This window comes from Temnothorax curvispinosus, unplaced genomic scaffold, assembly GCF_003070985.1.
Source record: "Temnothorax curvispinosus isolate PA1 unplaced genomic scaffold, ASM307098v1 QBEX01015719.1, whole genome shotgun sequence".
NCBI lineage: Eukaryota > Metazoa > Arthropoda > Insecta > Hymenoptera > Formicidae > Temnothorax > Temnothorax curvispinosus.
Window position 1 is genome coordinate 31,251 of NW_020225499.1, and position 22,990 is coordinate 54,240.

A 22,990-nucleotide genomic window follows, 5' to 3' on the forward strand; every position below is an offset into this window, starting at 1 on the left:
TAGTACGCGTAAATTGGCGGCGCCAACGTCGCTGGATATATCGATACAAATGCTTGCGATTCTCGAAGCCAGTAACTTGAATATTTTCGCGGCGAACCGGCGTGGCGGCGGGACTTCATTGCGAATTGGTCCGCGACCGATTAGCGTAAAGCTCGTGGCACCTTTATCAGCCTCTGGAAGACCGTCTCTGGGCCGAGAAATACACGCACGTGATGTGCGTATACGCACGTTTCTGGATGCGGATAAACAGATGTAAGAGTAATAATCGTGTCGATGTACTTGATTGGGGTGTGTGAAGAACTGCACAACGAGGAGGATTAACTTGTTGATTATCGTGGAGAGAGAGAGAGGATAAAAGGGTCTAATGGCCGCTTACCTTGTAATCTGATATTCCCCCCCGATGTATCTCTTTCTTGTCGGGCCACCGTGTAGTTTTTCGCACAACGTCCGTGTCCATGTGAATTGTTGATGTGTAAAATGCCATGCATCTTGCCTCGTTTATTAAATGCTGGATATATTTCCATTAGGTTGATTTATACTGTATCCGCGATGCTCACCACGTACGATGTTCGGCTGTGTAACGTGAAGAATAATATGTAAACGACGTTTCTCGAAGATCTAGAGCGATGAAGATATGCGTTGGTCAAGTTAGACGCTTAAAGGATTTTATTACTATTGACAGTGAAGATATATTGAAAACTGGTTTTCATAAAGCATTAGCACCAACGTATGTATTAGTAGTTAATCAAACAGAATGGGAAAAAAGACAAAAGACAGGAAAAATGCACGGGCAAAAAGTAATGACAAGTTAGAAGCGTTGAAAGACCTTCCTAAGTGTATGGTTGTGTTGCATAACATTGCTGTAGATAAAGATCTAGTTCAACGTTACCAATTGCGTTTCTCTGAAAAGAAAAAAGAAGAGTTAGAACATTCGTCACCATGTATTAATACACCTAAAAATTCTAATTGGATGTTAAAGGATAATGTGCGGGAAGATAATACAGCGGATGAAACTACTCGTATAACAAGAAGTTTGAAAAAATTAATTGAAAAGAAAAACGAAGAATGTACAAATCTTAAACTTTTAAACGACGTGTCGTACAATCGGTGTCCTAAAGTAATTCAGCTGGGATTTGTAGCACAAAAGCTGAAATTAAAACGTGATACTAGTATTAAGTCACTTTCGAGTAAAAGTAATGACCAAACATCTAGCATATCTTCGAACACGTATTGCAGTCTCACACAAAAGAAGATTGTGCCAGTAAATAATAAAAGCCGTCGTAATAAGAAAAAATCAACAAAAGGGAAGAAAGTCAGATCTGAAAGAAAATACGTCGATAAATCAGGTAACATATGATGAACTTATTTACGTTGTATTATGTATTGCAATGTGTAAAATTTTATCTATTTTTTTAAATATAAAGTAGGTACTAGTTTGGAATCGGTTAACTTCGACTCTGATGGTGATACTTATTTGGATGCAAAAACTTTAACTGTTACTGATTATAATAGCAAGATGCAAGAGATATCCAATGAAGCTCATCCGGTGGAAGCTCCACAGAAGTCGAATACAGAATGTAACTCCATCAAAAAGCATAATAATGATACCTTATATAAAGCTGCTATTGCTGGTGGAGCAGTTTGCAAAGTAAAACTGGAACACTTTCCTTTGAACATTGGAAAGAATAAAAGCGTTAAAGGTATAATATTAATCTGCTATTAATTTTACGTTTGATAATGTTTTAGAAGCAAAAGACATCTCTAAAAATTTAGTTTAAGAAATCTATTAAAAGGGCACTTTATCTTTTTAGATGTATTCCCAAATACAAATAATACGGAAGACGTAGAAAATAAATTTTCTGGAACATCTGAAGACGTTAAGACAAATTTTAAATCTAAAAACGCGAATCTTTCTGACAATGTTTTGACCACATATAATAGCATAAATGGAAGCCAAGATAAAAAAGAAATCTATGCGAGAACAAAATCGAGCGATACATCTCTGACTACAGATAGTACTATGCAGGTAACAGGTGTTTCAGAAGCATTCGTTTCTAAGCCCATCTGTTCAACAGCGCCCGAGACTAATGGTACTACGGTACTGTCTGAGTTTCTTACAACATATGATAAAAAACAATGTGCAAATAAGACAAATAATAACAAAAAGAAACTACCAAAAATAACTGGAAATCATATTTTACCAAAAGGTACTGTAAAAATTATGAAAGTAAACATGAGTGATAAGAGCTTACAGAATAGTTTTTCTAAACAAGTTTTTCTAGAACAAGATAGATATAATACTAATAGCAATTTGAAGCAAGTTTCTTGCGTTGATAATGATAACACACTTGGATCCACAAACATTCTCAGAGAAAAAGAACATTATACATCTGAAATAAATAGATCAATGGATATGTTAGACATGTCAGAGTCTACGTCAGCTCTTAATAGCATTAATTTAAGAAATGAAAATATAGATAATAAGAAACTACACGGTACAAAAATAGATCGTAAAAATGATTCTTTGATAGAATTAAGAAATAATCATAATAATGTAAATGCTAATGATACTGATAGGAAAACAATCCTTATGAATATTATGAGAACTTATGAAGATTATGCTTTGAATCACCAAGAACAATCAAATAAATCAGATGATGAACATGAAAGTAATACATTACAAGGTGATAAAAAATGTAACAAAAATTCTGATAAAAGCATTTTAAACAAGAACACTTCAAATCTTATGGATGTAGATGTAAGCTCTAAGGTCAACGGATCATTAATACTTGTCAACAAAGAGAAACTTATAAGACAAAATCGAAAGCGTACAGCAGAAGATACTATACATATGAACTTAATCTCAAAAAGGAGATTAAATAGAACGACTTGGCAGCAGAATAATGCAGCAAGTGCTAAATCATTAAGTCAAGAATTTAATGACTTTTCAAATAGCGATACAACGGTAACATTAGAATCAAATATAGTCGAAGAAAATAATTCCAAAGAGCAAAAAACAGAGCAAGACTTACGTGAACGTTTGAATAAAAAAAGATCAAAACCATCTCCCAAACTATCGACATCTGAAGATAAGTTAAATAATAAAAATAATGTAGAGTCTAAGCAAATAGATTTAAATAATGAAAATGATATAAGTGCTTCAACAAGTACAATGAAAAACAAGAAATTTTGCAGAAGACTCTTTTTCGATGAAGAACCAGTTTCTAGTAAAACTTTGGATAAAGAGAAAGATATTCAAACGGATCTAGTTTGCAGCAATCACATGGATTGTCCTAGCTCACCGAAAGAAACGCAACATATAAATCAAATAGATAAAAGTATTTATGAAGATACTAATATACGAAAGAAATATACAACTGGCGGAAATAAAGATAAAGATGATGATGATGATGATGATGATGATGATGACGATTGCATTTCTCTGTTTGCAGAATCATTTGATACAAATCTGTAAGTATAAATTGGAAACAAATTTGACGGAATTTAATATTATATTATTAATATTTTGTAACTTTCTAAAAGGTTAATAATTTTTTTAATGGACATATTTTGCAATTTAATAATATCTATTGTATATAAGTTACAATATTCTCAATAATTAGAAATTTATTTGTTCTTACAGCTCTGAAAATGCAATTTTAAGTGAACAAAGCAAACCAAGGAGATCTTTATATTCTAATGTACCACAAGTGATGTCATTTTTAAATGAACAAAACAAACCAAGCAAATCTTTACATTCTGCTGTACCACGTGTAACGTCTACATTTTTAAATGAACAAAACAAACCAAGCAAATCTTTACATTCTGATGTACCACGTGCAACGTCTACATTTTTAAGTGAACAAAACGAACCAAGCAAATCTTTACATTCTGATGTACCATATATAATGACTACTAGCAGTTTTAATAAGTATATAAAACAGAACGCAACAGAATTTAACAAAGAATATGAAAAATTTGAAGATGATACAGAAGAATGGAATAAAACTGATGAGACAAAAAGGGAATTTAACAATCAATTGAGACGGACTACAGATTGTGTACCTGAAATTAAAACTGTATCAAAAATACCACCACTTATCCAAAATATAGAAATAGTAAAATCTCAATGGATGAGAAAAAATATTAAGAACAAAATTCCTAGCCTTGTCAATGGATATTGTTATACGCTATTGAGGAGAGGTATCTGTAACAACCAAGCATACTGTAGATACATGCATGACGTAAGTACACTTATTTTATACTCTATTATTTTACTTTCTTATACATGGAGAGGTAAAAGCCATAGTGTGTAAGTTCAATTTTTTAAAATATTGACTCGTGTGCATAGATGCAACCTATACAATATATAAATATTTGAAAAAATTTGACTTACACCACTATGGCTTTTACCCCTGCATATAACCATTTGTATACTAACTTGATCTCATTTTTAGTTGCAGGAACTCGTTAATGGAATTTACTCGGAAGATTCTGGAGCGATACTAGATACGATGAAAGAGACATTAGAGTCTGGCTATAGTTTTTTGTGCAGAATGATATATTCTAAGTCATTACAGAAATTAACTATTGATCAAATTTTGACTATGTACCGAATGTTTCATACGGGGGGATTATTAACGCAATATACAAAGAATTACATCACAAATAATACTATTACAGAGTTATTGAATAGACAAATGTCTTTAAAAACAATCGTGGATTGTTTGGTGGACTACATTACGCCGATTACAAATTCAAACAATCTTACAAACATATTAACATGTATTGAAAAAAACATCAAACCGAATGAATATTGGAATACTGTGAGAACTTTAATTTTGAAAGTGTCACCGGACATAATACCACAACATATTATCCAGAAAATATTGGTTGAATGTATAGTGAATGAAAAATTCACTGATATTCAAGATGTTAATGATAACTTGATAAGAAAAGTTTGCTCTACTACGTTACTATCAACATTGGACAAAAATGTGATAGAACGCTTTAAAAACTTAGTGGCTGGTAAAACTGCAAACAATTCTCATCCTCCTGCGGTAGTAGTTCAGAATTTTAGAGAAAGCTTATCGGAACCTATTGCTTCTCAATCTTCTCATCCTCCTGCGGTATTGGTTCAGAATTTTGGAGAAAGGTTATCGGAAACTATTGCTTCTCAATCTTCTCATCCTCCTGCGGTATTGGTTCAGAATTTTGGAGAAAGGTTATCGGAAACTATTGCTTCTCCTGATGGAAATGGATCACAGATAGAATCTCCGAAACGCAGTAGTACTTTTATAGATAAAAGTACAAATGAAAATGAGGACCATATAGCCAAAGTGAACGGGGAAAGTTATACACTGCGACTTATCGGTAATTATTCATTTTATTGTTGGCTATGAAAGAATATGTGTATGTGCGCGCGCGCATGCATACATACATATCTTTTCTATAACAAATCCTTCAAAAATACAACTATTTTATATATGTACATGGAAAAAATGATGTATTAACAGCATTAGCTAACAACAGTGATTGAAAATAATCTTGTTAACTCAATAACAATATTAATGAAACAAATACATCATGCCCTTAATAAGATCTTATTTGTTTCATTAGTACTGTTATTGAATTAACAAAATTATTTTTAATGAGTCTAATGCTGGTGGTAGTACATCGTTTTTTCTATGTGTGTGTATATATATATATATTTACTTATTTGTCTATTTTTTGTAGATGATTTATCCGAAGCACGATCTGCTTATAGAGATCATAAACATCTTTGGAAATTTTATGTGGATTTAGAGAGATTTAAGAAGGGACTTCTACATCAAGATTATGATTATGTTATTAATATCTTAAAAAATTATTCAGAAATGCAAGATGAAACTACGTTATTTGTTCGCTCTTGTTGTAGTATACTTCGAACAGAGGTAAAACGTTCAGAGTACCACTTAGCAAACATCATACGTCGTACAGGTAACAAATATTTTAAATAACGCACGAAATACCTGAGATATTAAATAATATAGGTTGTATTATACTATAACATATACTATACACTGTACTATATAGTACATACTTACTTCATTGAAATGCTTTTATTTCTCCTCATTGTTCATATTTCATATTGTTGATCAAGTAGTTTATAATGTGATGACGACCAACTTGTACATCTACAAACTTATTACTATGCATATATAGAAATACAACTTATATACACTGTAAAAAATTTAATGTTCCAGAAAGTCCACTCTAAATTTTGTGTTAAAATAACTCATTCATCGTGTTAATTTTTACATTTAGAAATGTTATATCGATTAAAAAATGTCGATATAACATTTCTAAATGTAAAAAATAACACGATGAATGAGTTATTGTTATTTTAACACAAAATTTAGAGTGGACTTTCTGGGACATTAAATTTTTTACTGTGTAAACTAATGCATGTAATATATATTATTTTGTAGATTTTAAGTATCAAGAGTTATATATGACAAAAGATATAATTTTATACTAACAGTTACAATATTTTTGGCATAATGATATTCTAAAATATATTTTTCATTTAATGTTATGAAAAAATATTCTTTATTGATTGAATAACTTACGGTGTATGTATCAGATATATTTTATGTATCACATGTTGTATAACGTATTATAATAAAATAAATAAAATATTAATGAATTTTAGGCTACAAATTTTATTTACAATTTTACCTAATTCGTATATTATTTGGACTTTTCAGTCCAAATGGGTACCTTCAACATTCTGGGTAAAATATTATTTGAAATAGGATTAGACATTTTGACCAATTTAGTGGACAAGGAGGCCTGGGGGCTTGCATTATGGTTGATTCAATCACTTCATATGTATAATTTACCATACAATGCCGAGTATTTCTTGCTAACAGCTGAAATTTACTTAGCTAACAAAGAGGTCATAAAAGCATATGATTTACTTAAATGTGAGTTTACTTTGCAGAGATCGATTGTTCTTTCAGAAATTTTAATATACATATAAATAATAAGTGGAAAATATTGGCAATAAACATAAAAAAAATATCCACAAATACTCTTAATATAAAATTATTTGACATTAAATATAATTGATTTTTAACGAATTAATGTTAATTCGTTGTCAATTATATATATATATATATATATATATATATATAAATTGACATACGAAATATATTTTAAGTCATTTTTTTTTTATCGTTATTTCTCTCATATTAATACATTATTTACCTGTATTAATTTTTTCAGACCAAAATATTATATGTACTAGTCGCGATAAGTGGTATGTTAAAAGTACCATTAACGATGAGCGTGTACGGAACAAAATAATGCACATCTTATTGGATTCATTTTGTAATGAATTTATTGAACATGCCGTCTTTATTTTCCAATTTTTACTTAAAGATCAATACAGTCAGTATTACCCAATAGGTAAAGTAGAATTTTATATGCACATATTCTCGCGATTCATTATCATATTTATACCGTAAATTAATTATAATTATATTATGTTCTTAATAATGTTCATAGCAATAAAATTTATCCTTTACCTTTTTAGATTTATCTTGTTACGTGGACAAATTAATAATATTATCTTTGTCAAAAAAAGACACGAATTTAATCATAGAGATGGCTAACTTAATACTTAAATATACTTTTGCATTAAGTACAACAACGTGTCGTGCGCTAATCGCAACGTTAACTCACCTGGACGAAGGTCTAGCCAGACAGATATATAATTACGCAGAAGGCATAGGTGTCTACCCAACAATGAAGGTAAATATGTAATTAACTTTATTTACACATTAATATAATCAAAATAGAATATAACTCTAATCAACTTATGAACGATGTTTTCCTCTGATATATTTAATATATTTTTGTATATACTTTTTTTCTTAACACTTGTAATTCTTAAATTACTTAATACGAATATATTTATTATACATTCGCAATATAGTTGTGGCCAGTAACATACATCATTATAAATAATGATTTGACAGAAGAAGAAATATATCTTATATTTCTGCAATTGTTAAAAAATCTTATGATAAATTTTGGACATGCGATTGAGTTTGCTAAACCTCAAAGTATCAAAGTATACCTTATCCTGGAGGTAAGCATATTTTTTTTTATAAATAGGATTCTTACAAATTATGTTTAAAACATTTTACATATCTGGCATACTAATCAATACGACTAACAATATCCTTTCTATTTTATAATTATTTATAATATATTTCTATCACACATTTTATGTTTTTAATTTACAGATAAAATATACTGAGCAGTTGTATTGCGCGGAATTGCAGAACTATTACAATAATAAAGCTATTACGAACTTAAGGACATTAATCAGAAACGTTTTGAAAACTCGATTTGATCCACCTTTAGTATTAATGTCTAGCAGGAAAGGTAGAATATATAAATTACAAAGCAAAAGTATCATAAATTATTTAAAAACCGAACATTGTAATTAATATCATACTTCTTATTCTCGAGCAGTAGTGCATTACGAGATCAAGTAACACAACATTAATACCTACTTATTAATATCAACTAATATTAATTGTTTCAATGTTAAAAAAGAGAAAGAGAGAAAGTATCGAAAAATGAGATACCCTATCCTCTTAAAATCTAACGTCCTCATACTGACAAAAAAAATTTATAATGTCAAGCGTATATATGTATATTTACGCTATATACACATACTATGATTAGTTTGACTAAAAGCTCAACAATGGTTTAATCAAGCTTTAACAGAAAACTTTAGACCAGACTTCAGACTTTAATAAAAATAGTAATGAAAATCGTGCGCGCAAAATGTTTAGAAAATATATTTACGATTTCCATAGATTTTATTTACAATTTTTTATTTCTGTATTATGTGACATGACATTTAAAATGTGTTGTAAAGAGAAGCACTAAAGATTTGTTTATTAATTTTTATTTTTTTTATATTACAGACATTTATATTTTTGTGACTTTATCAATCGTTTTATCATGTAGCATACAAATATGTTATACCATCACAATTGTCAATTTTATATATAAATTTTTATCACACGATTATCTATTTACCTTGTATGTATAAAATTATACGTAATAAACAAATATATAAAAAAGTAAATTTAAAAAATTCTGTACACATGGTAATTAATTTACATAGATATATATTTATCAGGTCTGAGAAAATAATACAAACATGAAAACATATTATGTAATTCCAACATTTCGTAATAAATGCTGTATTTTGATCACAATTGTTTTTATAAATATAGACGAATTTATTTTTAAATTATTTTTATCACGTTTTTGATAACAACATTGCATTGTAGTTTTTTTTTTTTATATTTGCGTAAATGTAAAGAAGATATTTTGTAAAGGAACACAGTGGTAATAGTCATAAGTTGCTAAAAATGTGTTTCATTTCGCTACTTTAACTCTATACAAAATACCCCAGCACGAAATATATTCTTTATGCAATCTACTATATGAACAAAAGATTTCTCATCATTAAATTGATTTTTTAAAAAATAGAGTCAATAAATAAGTACTGTGTGCACGTATGCATAAATCTTAATCAAACTCAGGTATATCGTCAAAAGAATAACCAGGTACTTTCTGATACGCTAGAATAGCTACCCTCATGTGATAAGCCCCAGGTATGAACATCAAGGCCCCTAAAATTATCACTGGCCACATCCGATCTGAATACTGTAACGTAAACAGAATTTTTATTTTAATAACGCGTTATTTTAATAAATAATTTTTATTTTAATTTCGACAGATGCTGTCAGTAATCAGTACGTATCGCTTAACTTACAGATTATACTGAATATATTACATAAGATCATCTCTCATACTTGCATACATGCGAAAAATTATTACTTGAAAGACATCACGGTACAATTACAATTTCATATAAAAATAAATCTTACTTTCGAGTCGATGTGCCCACTCACAATCAAGCTTCCCATAATGAGCATAATGGTTCCTCCAACGAATAGGAGGGCTGCTAATGTAATAGCCTTCCATGGTATCTTCACTGGTGGGCTTACAAACTGAAATAAAAGAAAGTATCACTTTTACAGATAACACAACTGCTTGTACGAAACACAACGTTTTAAATGTAATTAATAAATAATTAATTTGAGGTATTAAATAATAAATTCTCAAGCGCAATAACAACGCAAAGAAACTATATTTTATGATGCTGATTTGTCACATTGTTTTTTACCCACCTGTGAATCAAAGAAACCATTATCGGTTTCCGTAAGCTGTGTATAATCCACGTTGTCAAATTGTCTGTCACTCCGAACTTTTTTCCTGCACATACTCGACTTATGGATATAGTCTGAAAAACAAAATCATTCCATTATTATCTGTTGTGAATAATACTTCCTGTTTTATGAAGTTTTAAAAACTTTAATTAGTTTACTTCAAGCGCAGCTATATACATTCGTACTGAAAATTTAATAATCCACCTGCAATAATTTCATTCATTCATTTAATATACCCCAGTATTGTGTGTCGAATATTAAAAAAGAAAAAAAAATGAAAATGTAGGAAAATGTGGCTTTTCTGACAAAATTTACATTTCCATTTGCGTATATAAACGGCTTGGTTTTGTTGTAATAATCGGCATATATCAATGAACACGTCCAATGAATTAAATTAAATGACAACCTGCGCATCGAATCATCTCGCTTTGTTTAACAAATCCAAGCGTACAATTTTCGTATTCAACGCTTAATTACATTGCCCAGAGATAGAACGTCTCAAGTGAGAATTAGACAATTTTTTATTGAACTATTTTATGTTTCAGACTATAATAGCTACGAAGAAATTGCATGTTCTACTGTTATCTTTTTACAGATTTATTATAGCAATAATAATATTTATATACATATAAACTAGCGAATTAAAATTTTTCTATCAGTAAACTGCATAGATACCAAACTGATTTGAACGTTTTTGAAAAGCGCTCCGCAGTTGGTCTGAAAATGGTGGACGGTGGACGAAAAACTCTTTACTCGAGGGACTCTAGTTAGAAGAGGACTCGAGAGCCCCGACACCCCTGACAAGCGTTGACCTACGTTAATCCTATGCATGTTGAATTAATTACTCGAACGACATCTGTACGATATTAATCTCGACGGATTAAAGTGCAGAAAGGCTTTTCTTTCTGTCGAGCATTTAGAGATTCAAGTGTCGTCCACGGTATATAACTGAGATGAAGCGTTGGAAAAGCGAGAACGCTAGCCTATCGAGCAAGATGCAGTTAAGTACGTAGTCGCAAATCCAATTATGTTGATCGTGTAAACATCAGAAGACGACACGTTTCCTAAGAAATTATATACACTGTACACAGTTAAATGTCGAGCTACTTAAAAATAAAACGATCAATCTTTTCATTTCCCCCCTCTCTCTCTTTTTTTCCCTTCTCTTCAGTTTTGACGTAGCGTCGCAAGTGCCGGAGATTCCTTTGCTCGTGCATGTATTGTTTTATGTTGAATAAACGTAATTACCGAATTATCTCGCGGTGCTCATGTTCATGAGTTAAAGAGGTCCTTTCGTAAACAAAACTGTACACTACGTCGTCGCCAGGAAGCGTTACGTCAAACGTATAGTATCACTGTCGCGAGACAAGTAACAAAAATAACACACCTTACGCACATAAGATAAGAATGATTCGTCGTATTGTTCGAAGATGGCGACACTTATATTTACTGTCCGCCGCTGCTATCTACGACCGCGAGTGTTAACTAATTAAAATTGAACGAGAATGTAATTTGCGAATGATTGCGAAGAGGGACGAAATCTCGGCAAATATGTATGAGACGGGAAATCGAACGATGAAACAACAGAATTATATATTTAATACATTTATTTCGTTAGGATTTAATTAATAGGTGCTTTCCATTTACATCGAAACTCAGATAATTCTCACTTGTGACGTCCGTTCTTGGCAATCCTTTTTTGGCATCCCTTTTCGGCAATTAATGAATAATAAAGACAGAATGACATCACAAGTGAGAATTATCTGAGTTTTAGATGTAAATGGAAAGCAACTAATACCAAATTAATTAATCCAACAAGATTTAATTAACAATTCGGATTAGGACTAAAATTGTAAGTCGTTCTATTGTCAAATATAATTAACATGTGCCTCCGTGGCACCCGATAAACATTTTTTATATAGAAATAAGTATATGTAAAAATCTATAATTATACATATACAAAATTCTTTTTCTTGCATAATCTCTGTCCGTCGAGTTGTCCGTAATAAATAAGAAAAATAATAAGAATAATTGAAAAATAATTTTAAAACAGCTTTTGCATTGTTTTTCTTTAAAAAGTAAAATTGCGACTAAATTATATTTTATATATATGATCACATACATGTAATCATATTTTATGTACGATTATTACATTTATATATAATTATAATATGGGCAATTTTTTTTCATTACCTCAAACTTCACTTTCATAAAAAACCAATGCGATAATTATAATTATCCTTTTAATTCTTTTTATTAACAGAACAGAAATTATACGAGAAAGAGAGAGAGAGAGAGAGAGAAAGGAAACATCTACATATTATATATATATGAAATGAACATATCTTATATATAATTATATATAAAAAAAAATTTTCTCGCATTTTTTCAAGTTTTAGATCTTAAAAATATGTCCTTAAAATATTTTGGTGATACCTGTAAAATTTACAAGTGAATGGAATGTCCGAAACTCTCTTTCCGCAGAAATTGGTGATTTGTCGTTCCCTATTATCATTTTCCCACAAAGGTAGACCCATATCTAAGTTTGTCCTTGCCCCAACAAGGGATTTAATCCTCTATATACTATTCCTTTATATAGACATTCTTCCCCTAATATATTTAGATTTAATAGCAGTTTCAACGGTCAAAAAAAATATTCGAACAGTTTGTCACTAAGAAAATGAGCGAGCAGAACGCTTTCACACTTCAAGTAATGCATACGAAAATTCTTTGGAAATGGACCGTAAAAGATCACGATGACACGTACATATATAGAAAGGCAAAGAAAACGTTTATTTCAAAGAAATCGTTGGACTGTGAGACAAAGTATAAGACGGTATAGCACATCTAGCGCTCAAAGTGTAAGTACACATTTGCAGAAAAGCTGAAAATAAAGAATGACAAAAATATCATTCTCGATCATATGCGTGCATATCGTATAATAAATTTTTTCGTTGTATTTTCTGCTATCAATGATCCGATCTGCAAAACATGCAAAAACAAAATAAATTTAAGGCTAGCGCTCGTTGATTGGAATAGTATTGCAATGCTTTTGCGGATATATTCCGATAATAAAATCAGATTCATTAATAAACAAAACATTTGAAATAAATTGTTGATTTACTCTAGCGATGAGAATATTGGGTGTTGGAATAAGTAGCGTAAATTTGTTTTGCGAGATGTAGAATTTATGCAACGAATTTCTGTCGAATTTATATTATCCCAGTTTTGAACAAATTTACATTGCCTCCAAAGTAATATATGAACTTTTCTGACCTTTTCGACGGTCGAAGAGGAAAAAGAGAAAAATTCACAAGTTGGGAATTTTTCCATCATCAAAATTATGTATATCCGGAAATGAAAAAAAAAGAGGATTTTCGTCACTGTGTTTTAGAGTTACAAGTCTAATAGAAAAACACAGCAACAAAATATTAGACTTACAATAAAATCAAGTTTGTATGTAAAACATGTTTTTCTTTCCGAAGTGATTTTTAAATCCGAAGAATTTGAACGTTTTATTATGGGGCACAGCAGGACAAAAAATACTTAAGGAATCATTTCAGCAGTGTGGGGAAAAAGAAAAATACGGCATAAAATCACGACGTACATAAACGATGGCAACAATAAAAATTATGTTATACATATATTAAATCACATGATGATGTGGTAGTAAGAAAAGGAATGCATTGGTCAGGTAGAAAACGCATGAATTTAAAAATCTTAAAAGGAGAACAAACTGTTTAGGAGGGAAAGGTCAAGGAAAGTTGATTTATGATCTAATTTAAATTTCACCAAATGATTTAATTGTAAAGAACCAGCCACATTCTATTGAAGATATAAAGACAGAAATATAGGCTATTTATAACTACATTGTCAACGAACGAAAACCAATTATTGTTCGGCGTAAATAGCTGTAAGCTAGTAAAGTACCGTTGCTCTTTACAAACATGAACTGCCTCTACAGCCTAAAATATATTGGAAGTCCATATAAAACCTATTTAATATACCTGTATGATATAAAACCCACGAGGAACTATCTACTGGAGATGTATTGAAATGTTGTTCAAGAGTAAACACATAACAACGAGAGTTTCAATTTTCTTATTTGGATATTTGCTTCTTAAAATATATCTTTTTATAACAACAGGTTAGGGTTTAGGGAAAAATTAAAAACAAAGGAGACAAAAGGGGCTAACGAACCAAGCTAGATGTATATGCTAAGAATTTGTTATAAATTTAAATAAATAATGTGACAAACGTTTCGATTTGTAATAAAGTCAATGTGCTAAAACAGTCACTTACAAACTAAATCGATGATATCTTTTGGGGAATTATCAAATAATTCCCCAAAAAAGATCAATCATAAAAACTTTACCGTTTACTGGAAAAAAAATTCATTAAATATATTTTAGCCGCTCCAGATAGAAACTCTTTTAATATCATATCAAATGTTAATTTGATCAATGCATGCGGTTTTCAGATTTAATATTAGGTTTAATGTTAAGTTTAATGTTGGGTTTAATGTTTCAACAGCTCTTCAATATTTTTATAGAATTTTGTAGAATTTCCATTCCCGCATTTATTTTATGCTCTGCTTTTATCCTTGACTTTTATTTTTTCATTAGAGCCATATTATATTACAAATTATTATATTATATTACAAATCTTTTTCTTGCAGTGCATAGAAGTAAATAGTTTTTGCGTCTGCATACCACGATAAAATGCACGAAATAATTTCTTTTCATTATCCTGCATCAGTAAATCGAAATTCAATATATCTGCAGTGAGGAAAAACCAGAGGTCTTAACTATATATACATCGTGTCAACGTGGCATCCTTCGACTTTAATTCTAAGACCGTTCGCGCGATCGTTATTTCATTACGGTAAAACTCGAAAAGGAGATACGATAAAGATCAACGATTAATAAAGATCCTCTTCCATGTGATTCGAAAATATATTGCACGATCGATTCGAGTGAAAATTTCTCGCGATCTTGTTCGCAAGAAGGAAAATAACCGGTCGGATTGTAGATATCAATCGAATTGTTTATTAAAGTTGTTTGTTAAAGTAAGTCACGAGGAAGGTATCCAGCACACAGGAACTATTATATAGTTATCACTCACTGACAGACGAACCCCGAGGTTAGAGTCACTCGCGCGGCTCGCGTAATCGCTGATAATTAATCACGTATCGCAATCGCACGTAACGAGAGTTACTCATACCGAATATGGATCCCCGGTAGCTTGACATAGCGATCGACGTTGCACGTGCCGTTGCCGGTTGACATAGCAAGACTTTAGGCCTCGAAAAGACTTCCTAGCGATTTTGCTCGTCGGCCAGACGGATCGATCTGGAAGAGTGCAGGAGGCTGTGCCTTACCCTCTGCGTCGCGACGCCCGATGACAGTGCGGCACCGTGGCGAGGGTGGATCGCGCCCCGCGATGCGCAGTAAATGCCGAGCATGTTTACCTCCGCGATAAATGCCAACGAAAATCGTTGACGAAATCAAGGACGAAATAGAGCGGAATCTCATCGACGACGTTGCAAAATTGAATCGGGAGCTAGGTATCTCTGCCGCTTTTACGTTAGACTTTGGAACAGAGGACGCCTTTGGAATAAATAAACAAGATGTTCATTTGTGTGAAGTAACCTCGTATTAAGCAATATTTGATTTAGATAGGATTTTATGCTAATTGATGTCAAATCTGATAGTCTATATTTTTTGTACGTCGATCTGAGGTTGAAGTACGTGATGGCGAAGTATTAAGAAATACGATCATATCTCGCGTAAAAGATTTATATATTACTGACGGTATCTGCATTGCCGTTGATCAAAATTTTTAAATGTTTTTTAAAAAACTGTATCTTACTTTATTACTGTGTTACTTTATTAAATTTCAAAATTTTTCATCGATCCAATTATTGATGTAACGACTAACTGGAAATAAAAGATTATTAATCTGATAAAGTATAGTTCTGTATGAAGAATATCATTTTTTTGAAGGAAAATATATTCAAACAATAAGATTATGATATATTTCTCATGTTAACACTTTATGTATAAAATTATTATGTGCTTTTCAATGTTTCTAAATTTATTTTTATACAATAAAACACTTCTATGACATTCTTAAGTTATCTAACTACGAGTGTACTATTTTTAAACTTGTTAATGTATCAAGAAAACATTGTCTTGTACAATGGTTTTTCACATGCACTAAACACTTAATTGAAAGACAATAAGACGCATCATGTATAATCTACTTTTACTTTTCCCGTTTTACGCTACAATAAGTACGAGACCGGATAACGTTTTCAAGATACGTGTTTTAACCTTTCGTGATATTGCACCGTAAAACGGATTCGCTCTGGCCACATTTTGTGGGACAGTTATAGCGCGGCCTCACATAAATGTATAAAACGCTCTTTGTCTTGAATTAGAAAGTTACGATAGTACGTCGGAGGATGGTAATTAAACGAGAAGAAGGGTGGGGCAAATGGAACAGCGAGTGCGGCAAGCATTCATGGTGTAAGTCGCGTGCTATGCGCGGACTCCAATTGAATTAAACTTGATAACATTTCACTATTATTTTGATTAGATATACGCGAAACATCGATTTTAAAAGAGCATGACTATATTGATAAAGAAATTTGTACGCGCAATCATTTGCTTGTCTTATTTGTTTTATAAACGTATTTCCTAATTCTTCTCGCGATTAACCCTCCGTCATATGGGGCTTTAAAGCTCCAAGTGAAATGTCTTTCTCGCATTTCTTCGTGGAGGCGGTGTTTGGCATCCCCCCTAAAGAAAGTTGACAGTAGAGGGGTTTCGCTGCCGCGGTGACGCCCGCGGTTTCCGTCAATGCGTGTTTGAGCTAGGACCCATGTGGATGACGGCGTTACTGTTTACCGACGTAAGTAAATGTTTTTTTTTCGGTTTTTCACTATATTTCTAATAGTTTTTGCTAATTAAAGCACTTCTATCATTAGTAGAGTATTATTTACAAAATGACGGAAAGAAACGCCGAACAATACAATACTTTTTTACTTTTTTCCTTATAGAAATTTAATACTGTAAGTGATTTTTTGGCTAGTAATTAATCACTTAAAACACTATTAAATGATTAATCACTAGCCAAAAAATCACTTACAGTATTAAATTTCTATAAGGGTTATTTATTATTTTCTTTTATATTTGTAATGATATTTTATATAACTAACAATTTTTTACAATAAAAGTTTATTTCTAAGCAAAAGAAAGTTAAACTTTATTTTTCTCTGTATTTAGCATACGAATAAATCCCTCTCAAATTTCATCATTTTTATTTGTTAAAATAATTATACTTTTTGGAGTCGACCCAAATTAGACTACATTCTTTTGAAAGGTCATAGTCTGAAGTACAAAATTCTGCAATCACTTTTGTTAACATTTATTTGTTGCAAAGTTATACATTTCCAAACAAATTTCCATTTTTTCCCATTTATATTCAAACTTCGCTGTGTATAAACAATTCAGTTTAATATTTGACTTTAAAACCTATTATATATTGTAGTAGAGATGTTGACAACTAATTCAGAATTCTTTAGGATTTTTTGAAAGCCCAGAACATAAAAGAATATAAAAGTAGGGTGGACTTAAAAGCCCCATGTGAATGACGGCGTTAGCAGAAACAGATGGATGACGGAGGGTTAATAATACGGCATAATGATTTAATTTTAAAGGAACACAAGCATCACATTGAGCTACGAAATTTACAATATAAAATATGGCAGAGGGTAAATGTTTCATTAATCGCGCGTTGAGCTTAAATATCATTTTATGTACAAATATACACATGACAAATTATTAATCAAACGTATTTTATAATATTTCGCGTATAAATAATTTTTATTTTATTTAAAAAATGCAAATGCAATTTTTTTATCGCCTCTAGTGACATTATACGTGAACTTATCTCTTTCCTTGAATTTGTTTTCCACTTAGCGAAAGCATATTAGTCTAAACGGACAGTAATTACTAAGTGGTTGCATTTTCGACGTTTAAATGAAAACGTGCGCGACATTGAAATATTTTCCACGGCGTTCCCAGAAACGTGGTACTTCGAAATTTACTCATTATAAATTCATTTTAGCGCTCATTTAGAATTCTTCATGGGCACGTAGGTGCTTCGCTTGACTATTGAATTAGTTCACGTGTACCACTTTAAAAATGTAATTGATCGTAGAGTATCTATTTATGGGTAAAATTCTTCTGTTTCACAATACGAAAATTATATCAACTGTTTTAGAAATTGATCCGAAACGATATATACGTCCATAAAAATTTTTCATAAATTTATGACGCCTATGCGACGGCTGGATCTGCAAGACCCTAGCTTCCGCTGCAAGTTTTTCGGGGGGTAAAGAGGCAATGCGGGAGACTCTGTAGTTTCTGCGCAAGGAAGAAACCGAGCGTGCCGCACCACGGGCTCCGGAAATCGTGCCTTTCTCACCCATCGTCATCGCGATGACGCGCGGACGCGTGCACGATTGTTCTCCCGTCACCGGTTTTCATTCAGCATTATAACCGAGCTCTCTCGTGTTATATCACGATTAATATCGCGTGTTTTCAGCCGCGATTCGCGTTTACCGTTCCGACACTCGCGCGCGCGTGTTTGTATTCGCGATAGGGTGACAATCGCGAGAGAGCGCGGAGGGTTAGGGCCCCGCGATTGTAAATTCTGTTTCGTCCGTGGAACGTGAACTTGGCATTCGTGTGCGTGTGCCGGCTTTTAACGATCTCTCGTGCCACCTTCGTACCTGTAATTTACGAGCCGCTTTGGCCCACCTTACGCGCGCGGCACGATCGCCCGTGCATCATGCAAAACGCTTCGCTCGCGACGCGACCGACGTCCGGCTCTCTTTCTCTCTTTCTCTCGGCAGAAATGAGAAGGAAAGAGAGAGAGAGAGAGAATCGACTCAGCTGTCGCGGATCCGCGGACTACGTCATCACGGCCCTGCAAGAGCAGAGCAGACCTTCCAAGGGCGCTGACGGTTTGAACCGCGGCACTGCCGGCGTCGCGACGCTTGCGCGCCGTCGCGCCCCCGACGGCGCTCGGTGCACGGTGGGCGACGGTGGCCCAGGGGCGGCAGTGCGGGTTCAGGGGGCGGCGAGGGTGGGTGCCTCCTCCGTTGGAACTACCCCTTGACAACAGCCCCGCGACCATTCTCACCCTCGGCGGCCGCGGCGGAGGCTCCGCTTCGCAACACCGAAGCGGGTCCCCACCGAAATTCGCGCGCGCGATCAATCGGGAACAGTGGTGCGAATCAATCAACAACGGTCCCCGGGTACGAGACGTCGGCCTGTCCGTCGTTCTCATCCGCGGGGAGACGGAACCCCACGGCGTGCTCGGAACGTGAACGACAGCCTGCCGTTCGTTCAGGTAAATCGATTAAAACGCGCGTGTATTATATACGCACGCCAATTTAATGCGAGACGCAAATGACCGGCAAATATCGGTCCAAGAAGACTATACGTGTAGTGACGCGACGGACGCGAGGGTACGAGGGGACGACACGTCCACTTGACGTATGTACATCTGGACCGGAACCTTCTTACAAGCCGCGGGGTTGCAGGGGGAGGATTGGGAATTGCACAACACGCACAACACCGGCTACTGGACCGGCACGGCATATACCGCTTGCGGTCTCGCGAACGTACCCGCGCCGGTACGTCGAACGAGATACGCACATTCGCCTCTCTCTCATCTCGTCATCATCGCGAATTCTCCGTTAAAGCACCATCGGCAATTTCTCGCGTTCACCCGGCGTGCGTGCGTACGACCTCCGACGTCGTTTTACGAGGATGTGCTCCCATTGATACTTAACGCAATTTGGCTATCGAATTATCGTCAAGAGTGCCCAGCGCGCTTTTTCTCTGCGAATAAAACTCTCGCTGTTTCAATTCCCAACTGTAAAGTATGCAGATACGACGTAAGTAATGCGAGAAGGTGATCTTGTACGTGCGAGCGTACAGTTTGGCGCAATTTCGTGCTAAACAGCACAACTGAAATCGATTAACGATAAAACTGTAAAGACTGCAAGATTAAGATCGTTAGCAGATATTTTTACTGCGGTACTTTTCCTTCATTGTCTGTTTACGCTCGTATAACCGATTTATTATGGTTAATAAACGAGCGCGGAACTTGTTTACTGCGGCGTTGCGCACCGTGCGAGTTATTCGAGTCGTTCTCTTTCGCAGACGTAAGAGAGAGAACAGGTAAATTATAAATTTGCGAAACGCTACGTAACCAATTTTATCGATCGGGATATTCATCACGTATCACTCGCATCTCGGGCGCCGCGATTTTTTTTGCAATTTCTTCGTCCGAAGCCAATTTGCAGGAATAATATTGAGCGCCATTATAAAACAAATTTATTTCAGCGTCATTTACGCATCAGCTTTTTATTCCTCGATGTAAAGCGATAATGGATATCTCGCTTTTTTTTTTTTTTTTAACTTGCTGCACGACCAATAATTGGACGACTTGCGTAACGCAAGCGTAACCGTGAATCGGTTGCGTCGTAATCTCACGAATCTAAGTTCGCGCGTACGTTAAAACACAAGAAGCCTTACTGTCCGAGGAAATTTTGTTGAAGGTTATGCTGACCCACATTGCACCGCGGACGCGTAATATCGCCGGCATTTCTTGCGTATCCGCGCAAATTGTCTTACGCGTTTCTATTATGTGAGAATGTCAATACGCGTGACATTATTTAACAAACACACATAAATTACAATTGCATTGTACGGCTGCGATTACATAAAAATAGAAAGGACGGACCAATTTTTCGATCTGATAATTATTTTGAACAGAGTTGATCTCTAATTTGATGTTTACCACAAATATTACTTTATATAATATCGATAAATGATTTTTACTAGTCTTCGAATGTCGTAATAATATATTTCGCAATGAAAACAGAGCCTTAATTACGCCTTATCAATAGTAGGGAGAGCTTTTTAGACCGTTTAATATGGATAAAAGATTAAAGTCTAGCTGAACTCCGGCGTAAAGCACTACAAACAACGAGCCAGGCCTTGAAAAGTTCAGATTATAAAGCTTACGCTAATAACATGCATTAACGCTGAGCTCAAACTGTTCGCGCAATTCGTGATTATATATATATACATAATATTCTCGCCGATACGTATCAATCTGCGGAAACTGAAACCAGCGTGTGGCGATAATGAATAAGCAGGCCATGTCGCGTGCCTTCGCTAATGCCGCACGACTCTTTTCACAAGTCCTTGAAAAGTTACGTATATCAATCTCTCTCGTCAAATTCAATTATCGATCACATCAAAATAAAGCAACGAGTTATTTGTCTCCGCGTAATTAATCTCGAGATAATCGGGAGGTTTCGTTCTCGAGGCCGACGTTTATAAGAAGAGTCGAAAGTTTACACGTCACTTACGCAGTAATCTTTCGGTAATTAGTTTCAGCATGGAGTGCCCCGAAGCGGTAGAACGAGGTCGGAATTTTCGTCTGCTAGCTGAAGAGGAGTTATCTAAGCTCTTGGATTTTCTTACGGAATACTTGCCTGACTCGTTGAAGGTATTATTATTCTGCACGCTGTTGTTCACCTTTATTGTAGTTAAAAATATAAATCTCTTCCTTATCGCGATTCTGGTTCTTTTTTTTGTTAACAGGCGCATGTTTATGTACTTAATGGTTTCTACGATAACGGATAAGGAAAAATTGTTGAGAAATATATTTATCATTTTACTGAGGAATAGTTCTATATATATTTAGACTTAGAACATTACATCTCTTTGTTGTCACCCGCTTGATACGGTTGTCTTATAAATTACCAACACGTTTCGCACGGAGGCTATAAAGCGCCGTCAGCTTCTAATTTGATGTTGATGAAAGCAGAAGAAGTATTACGGAAGAGTAAAAGTTCCCGACGTCCAGTAAAGAGAATGCGAATAACATAGGGGAATATATATAGGATCGCTCAACTAACGATATACAACTGCAAAAGGGAGTGATTCCTAATTAAAAAATAAATTGAAAATATATAGTAAAAGTTTTTTCATTACAGGAGACTTTGTTTATATGTATATAAATAGCTATAAATAATATTTCTGCCCAGATATTATCGACGTTGCGTTGCGCGTTTCCCACGATACTTAATAAAGTTCTTAAATTGTCATTTTAATATAACTTGACATTCAATTTTAATTTCGATTTTTATTTCGTTTACTTTTAATGTTCCTACTTTTCCTACTTTATTCACGTACTTTCAAAAATCACTTCAGAAGACTGATAAATATTGAATTTTCTTATGTTTGCAAGATCAAAGAAGGAAGGAAGAAAAAAAAAGAACATTGTGTTTTTTGACGGTTAATTATTTTATTCAGCGTGCAAATTAGCCCCCTTCTATAAATAACGATCTCGGACCACGTTCTTCAAACACCAAATTAAACCAACAATTATTTTGCTGATCAATAATGCAATTAAAGCCGCAGAAAGCAACATGAATTCGCAATACGAGAGCCAGGCTAATATCAAATCCATTATTTTGTAACCTTTGCAATAATCTGCTTCCGCGCCCCACGCACCGCCGTCTCACGTTTTACTCTCGATGTAACAACAATGTCTCGGAATCGATATAACTCAGCATACACCGTGAGAGCGTA

At 33.7% G+C, this 22,990-nt stretch overlaps 3 protein-coding genes across 7 annotated transcripts in view; 2 read left to right on the forward strand and 1 right to left on the reverse strand.

The window, feature by feature from the left end:
• The first annotated feature begins 96 nt into the window (after positions 1-96).
• On the forward strand, positions 97-9,101 carry LOC112465995 (protein PFC0760c-like). Of its 3 annotated transcripts, none has more exons than XM_025033829.1 (12): positions 97-252; positions 528-1,346; positions 1,425-1,700; positions 1,812-3,471; positions 3,644-4,244; positions 4,458-5,373; positions 5,737-5,979; positions 6,750-6,968; positions 7,270-7,452; positions 7,580-7,797; positions 7,982-8,137; positions 8,295-9,101. In XM_025033829.1, exons 2-12 carry the CDS (start codon positions 755-757, stop codon positions 8,499-8,501), a joined length of 5,271 nt encoding a protein of 1,756 aa, XP_024889597.1. In that variant the 5' UTR covers positions 97-252; positions 528-754; the 3' UTR covers positions 8,502-9,101. The 3 variants fall into 3 exon arrangements, with proteins under 3 accessions (XP_024889597.1, XP_024889599.1, XP_024889598.1); XM_025033831.1 differs by having other exon boundaries at positions 1,428-1,700; XM_025033830.1 differs by lacking the exon at positions 97-252 and having other exon boundaries at positions 259-1,346.
• A 454-nt stretch (positions 9,102-9,555) lies between these two features.
• Positions 9,556-15,686, reverse strand: LOC112465994 (transmembrane protein 230). 2 transcript variants are annotated; one of them, XM_025033827.1, is made up of 4 exons: positions 15,528-15,686; positions 10,266-10,378; positions 9,963-10,085; positions 9,556-9,738 (listed from the first exon to the last, which is right to left on the reverse strand). In XM_025033827.1, the coding sequence occupies exons 1-4, from the start codon at positions 15,553-15,555 to the stop codon at positions 9,601-9,603; spliced, it is 402 nt and encodes a 133-aa protein (XP_024889595.1). In that variant the 5' UTR covers positions 15,556-15,686; the 3' UTR covers positions 9,556-9,600. The 2 variants fall into 2 exon arrangements, with proteins under 2 accessions (XP_024889595.1, XP_024889596.1); XM_025033828.1 differs by lacking the exon at positions 15,528-15,686 and adding an exon at positions 11,553-11,691 and having other exon boundaries at positions 9,601-9,738.
• A 3,768-nt stretch (positions 15,687-19,454) lies between these two features.
• LOC112465990 overlaps positions 19,455-22,990 on the forward strand; it is a 12,156-nt gene continuing 8,620 nt past the window's right edge. Inside the window, exons 1-2 of one of the 2 annotated variants that reach the window (XM_025033822.1) lie at positions 19,455-19,727; positions 21,785-21,902. In XM_025033822.1, the coding sequence (XP_024889590.1) occupies positions 21,792-21,902 (111 nt within the window). In that variant the 5' untranslated portion in view covers positions 19,455-19,727; positions 21,785-21,791. The other variant, XM_025033821.1, reaches the window with a different exon arrangement.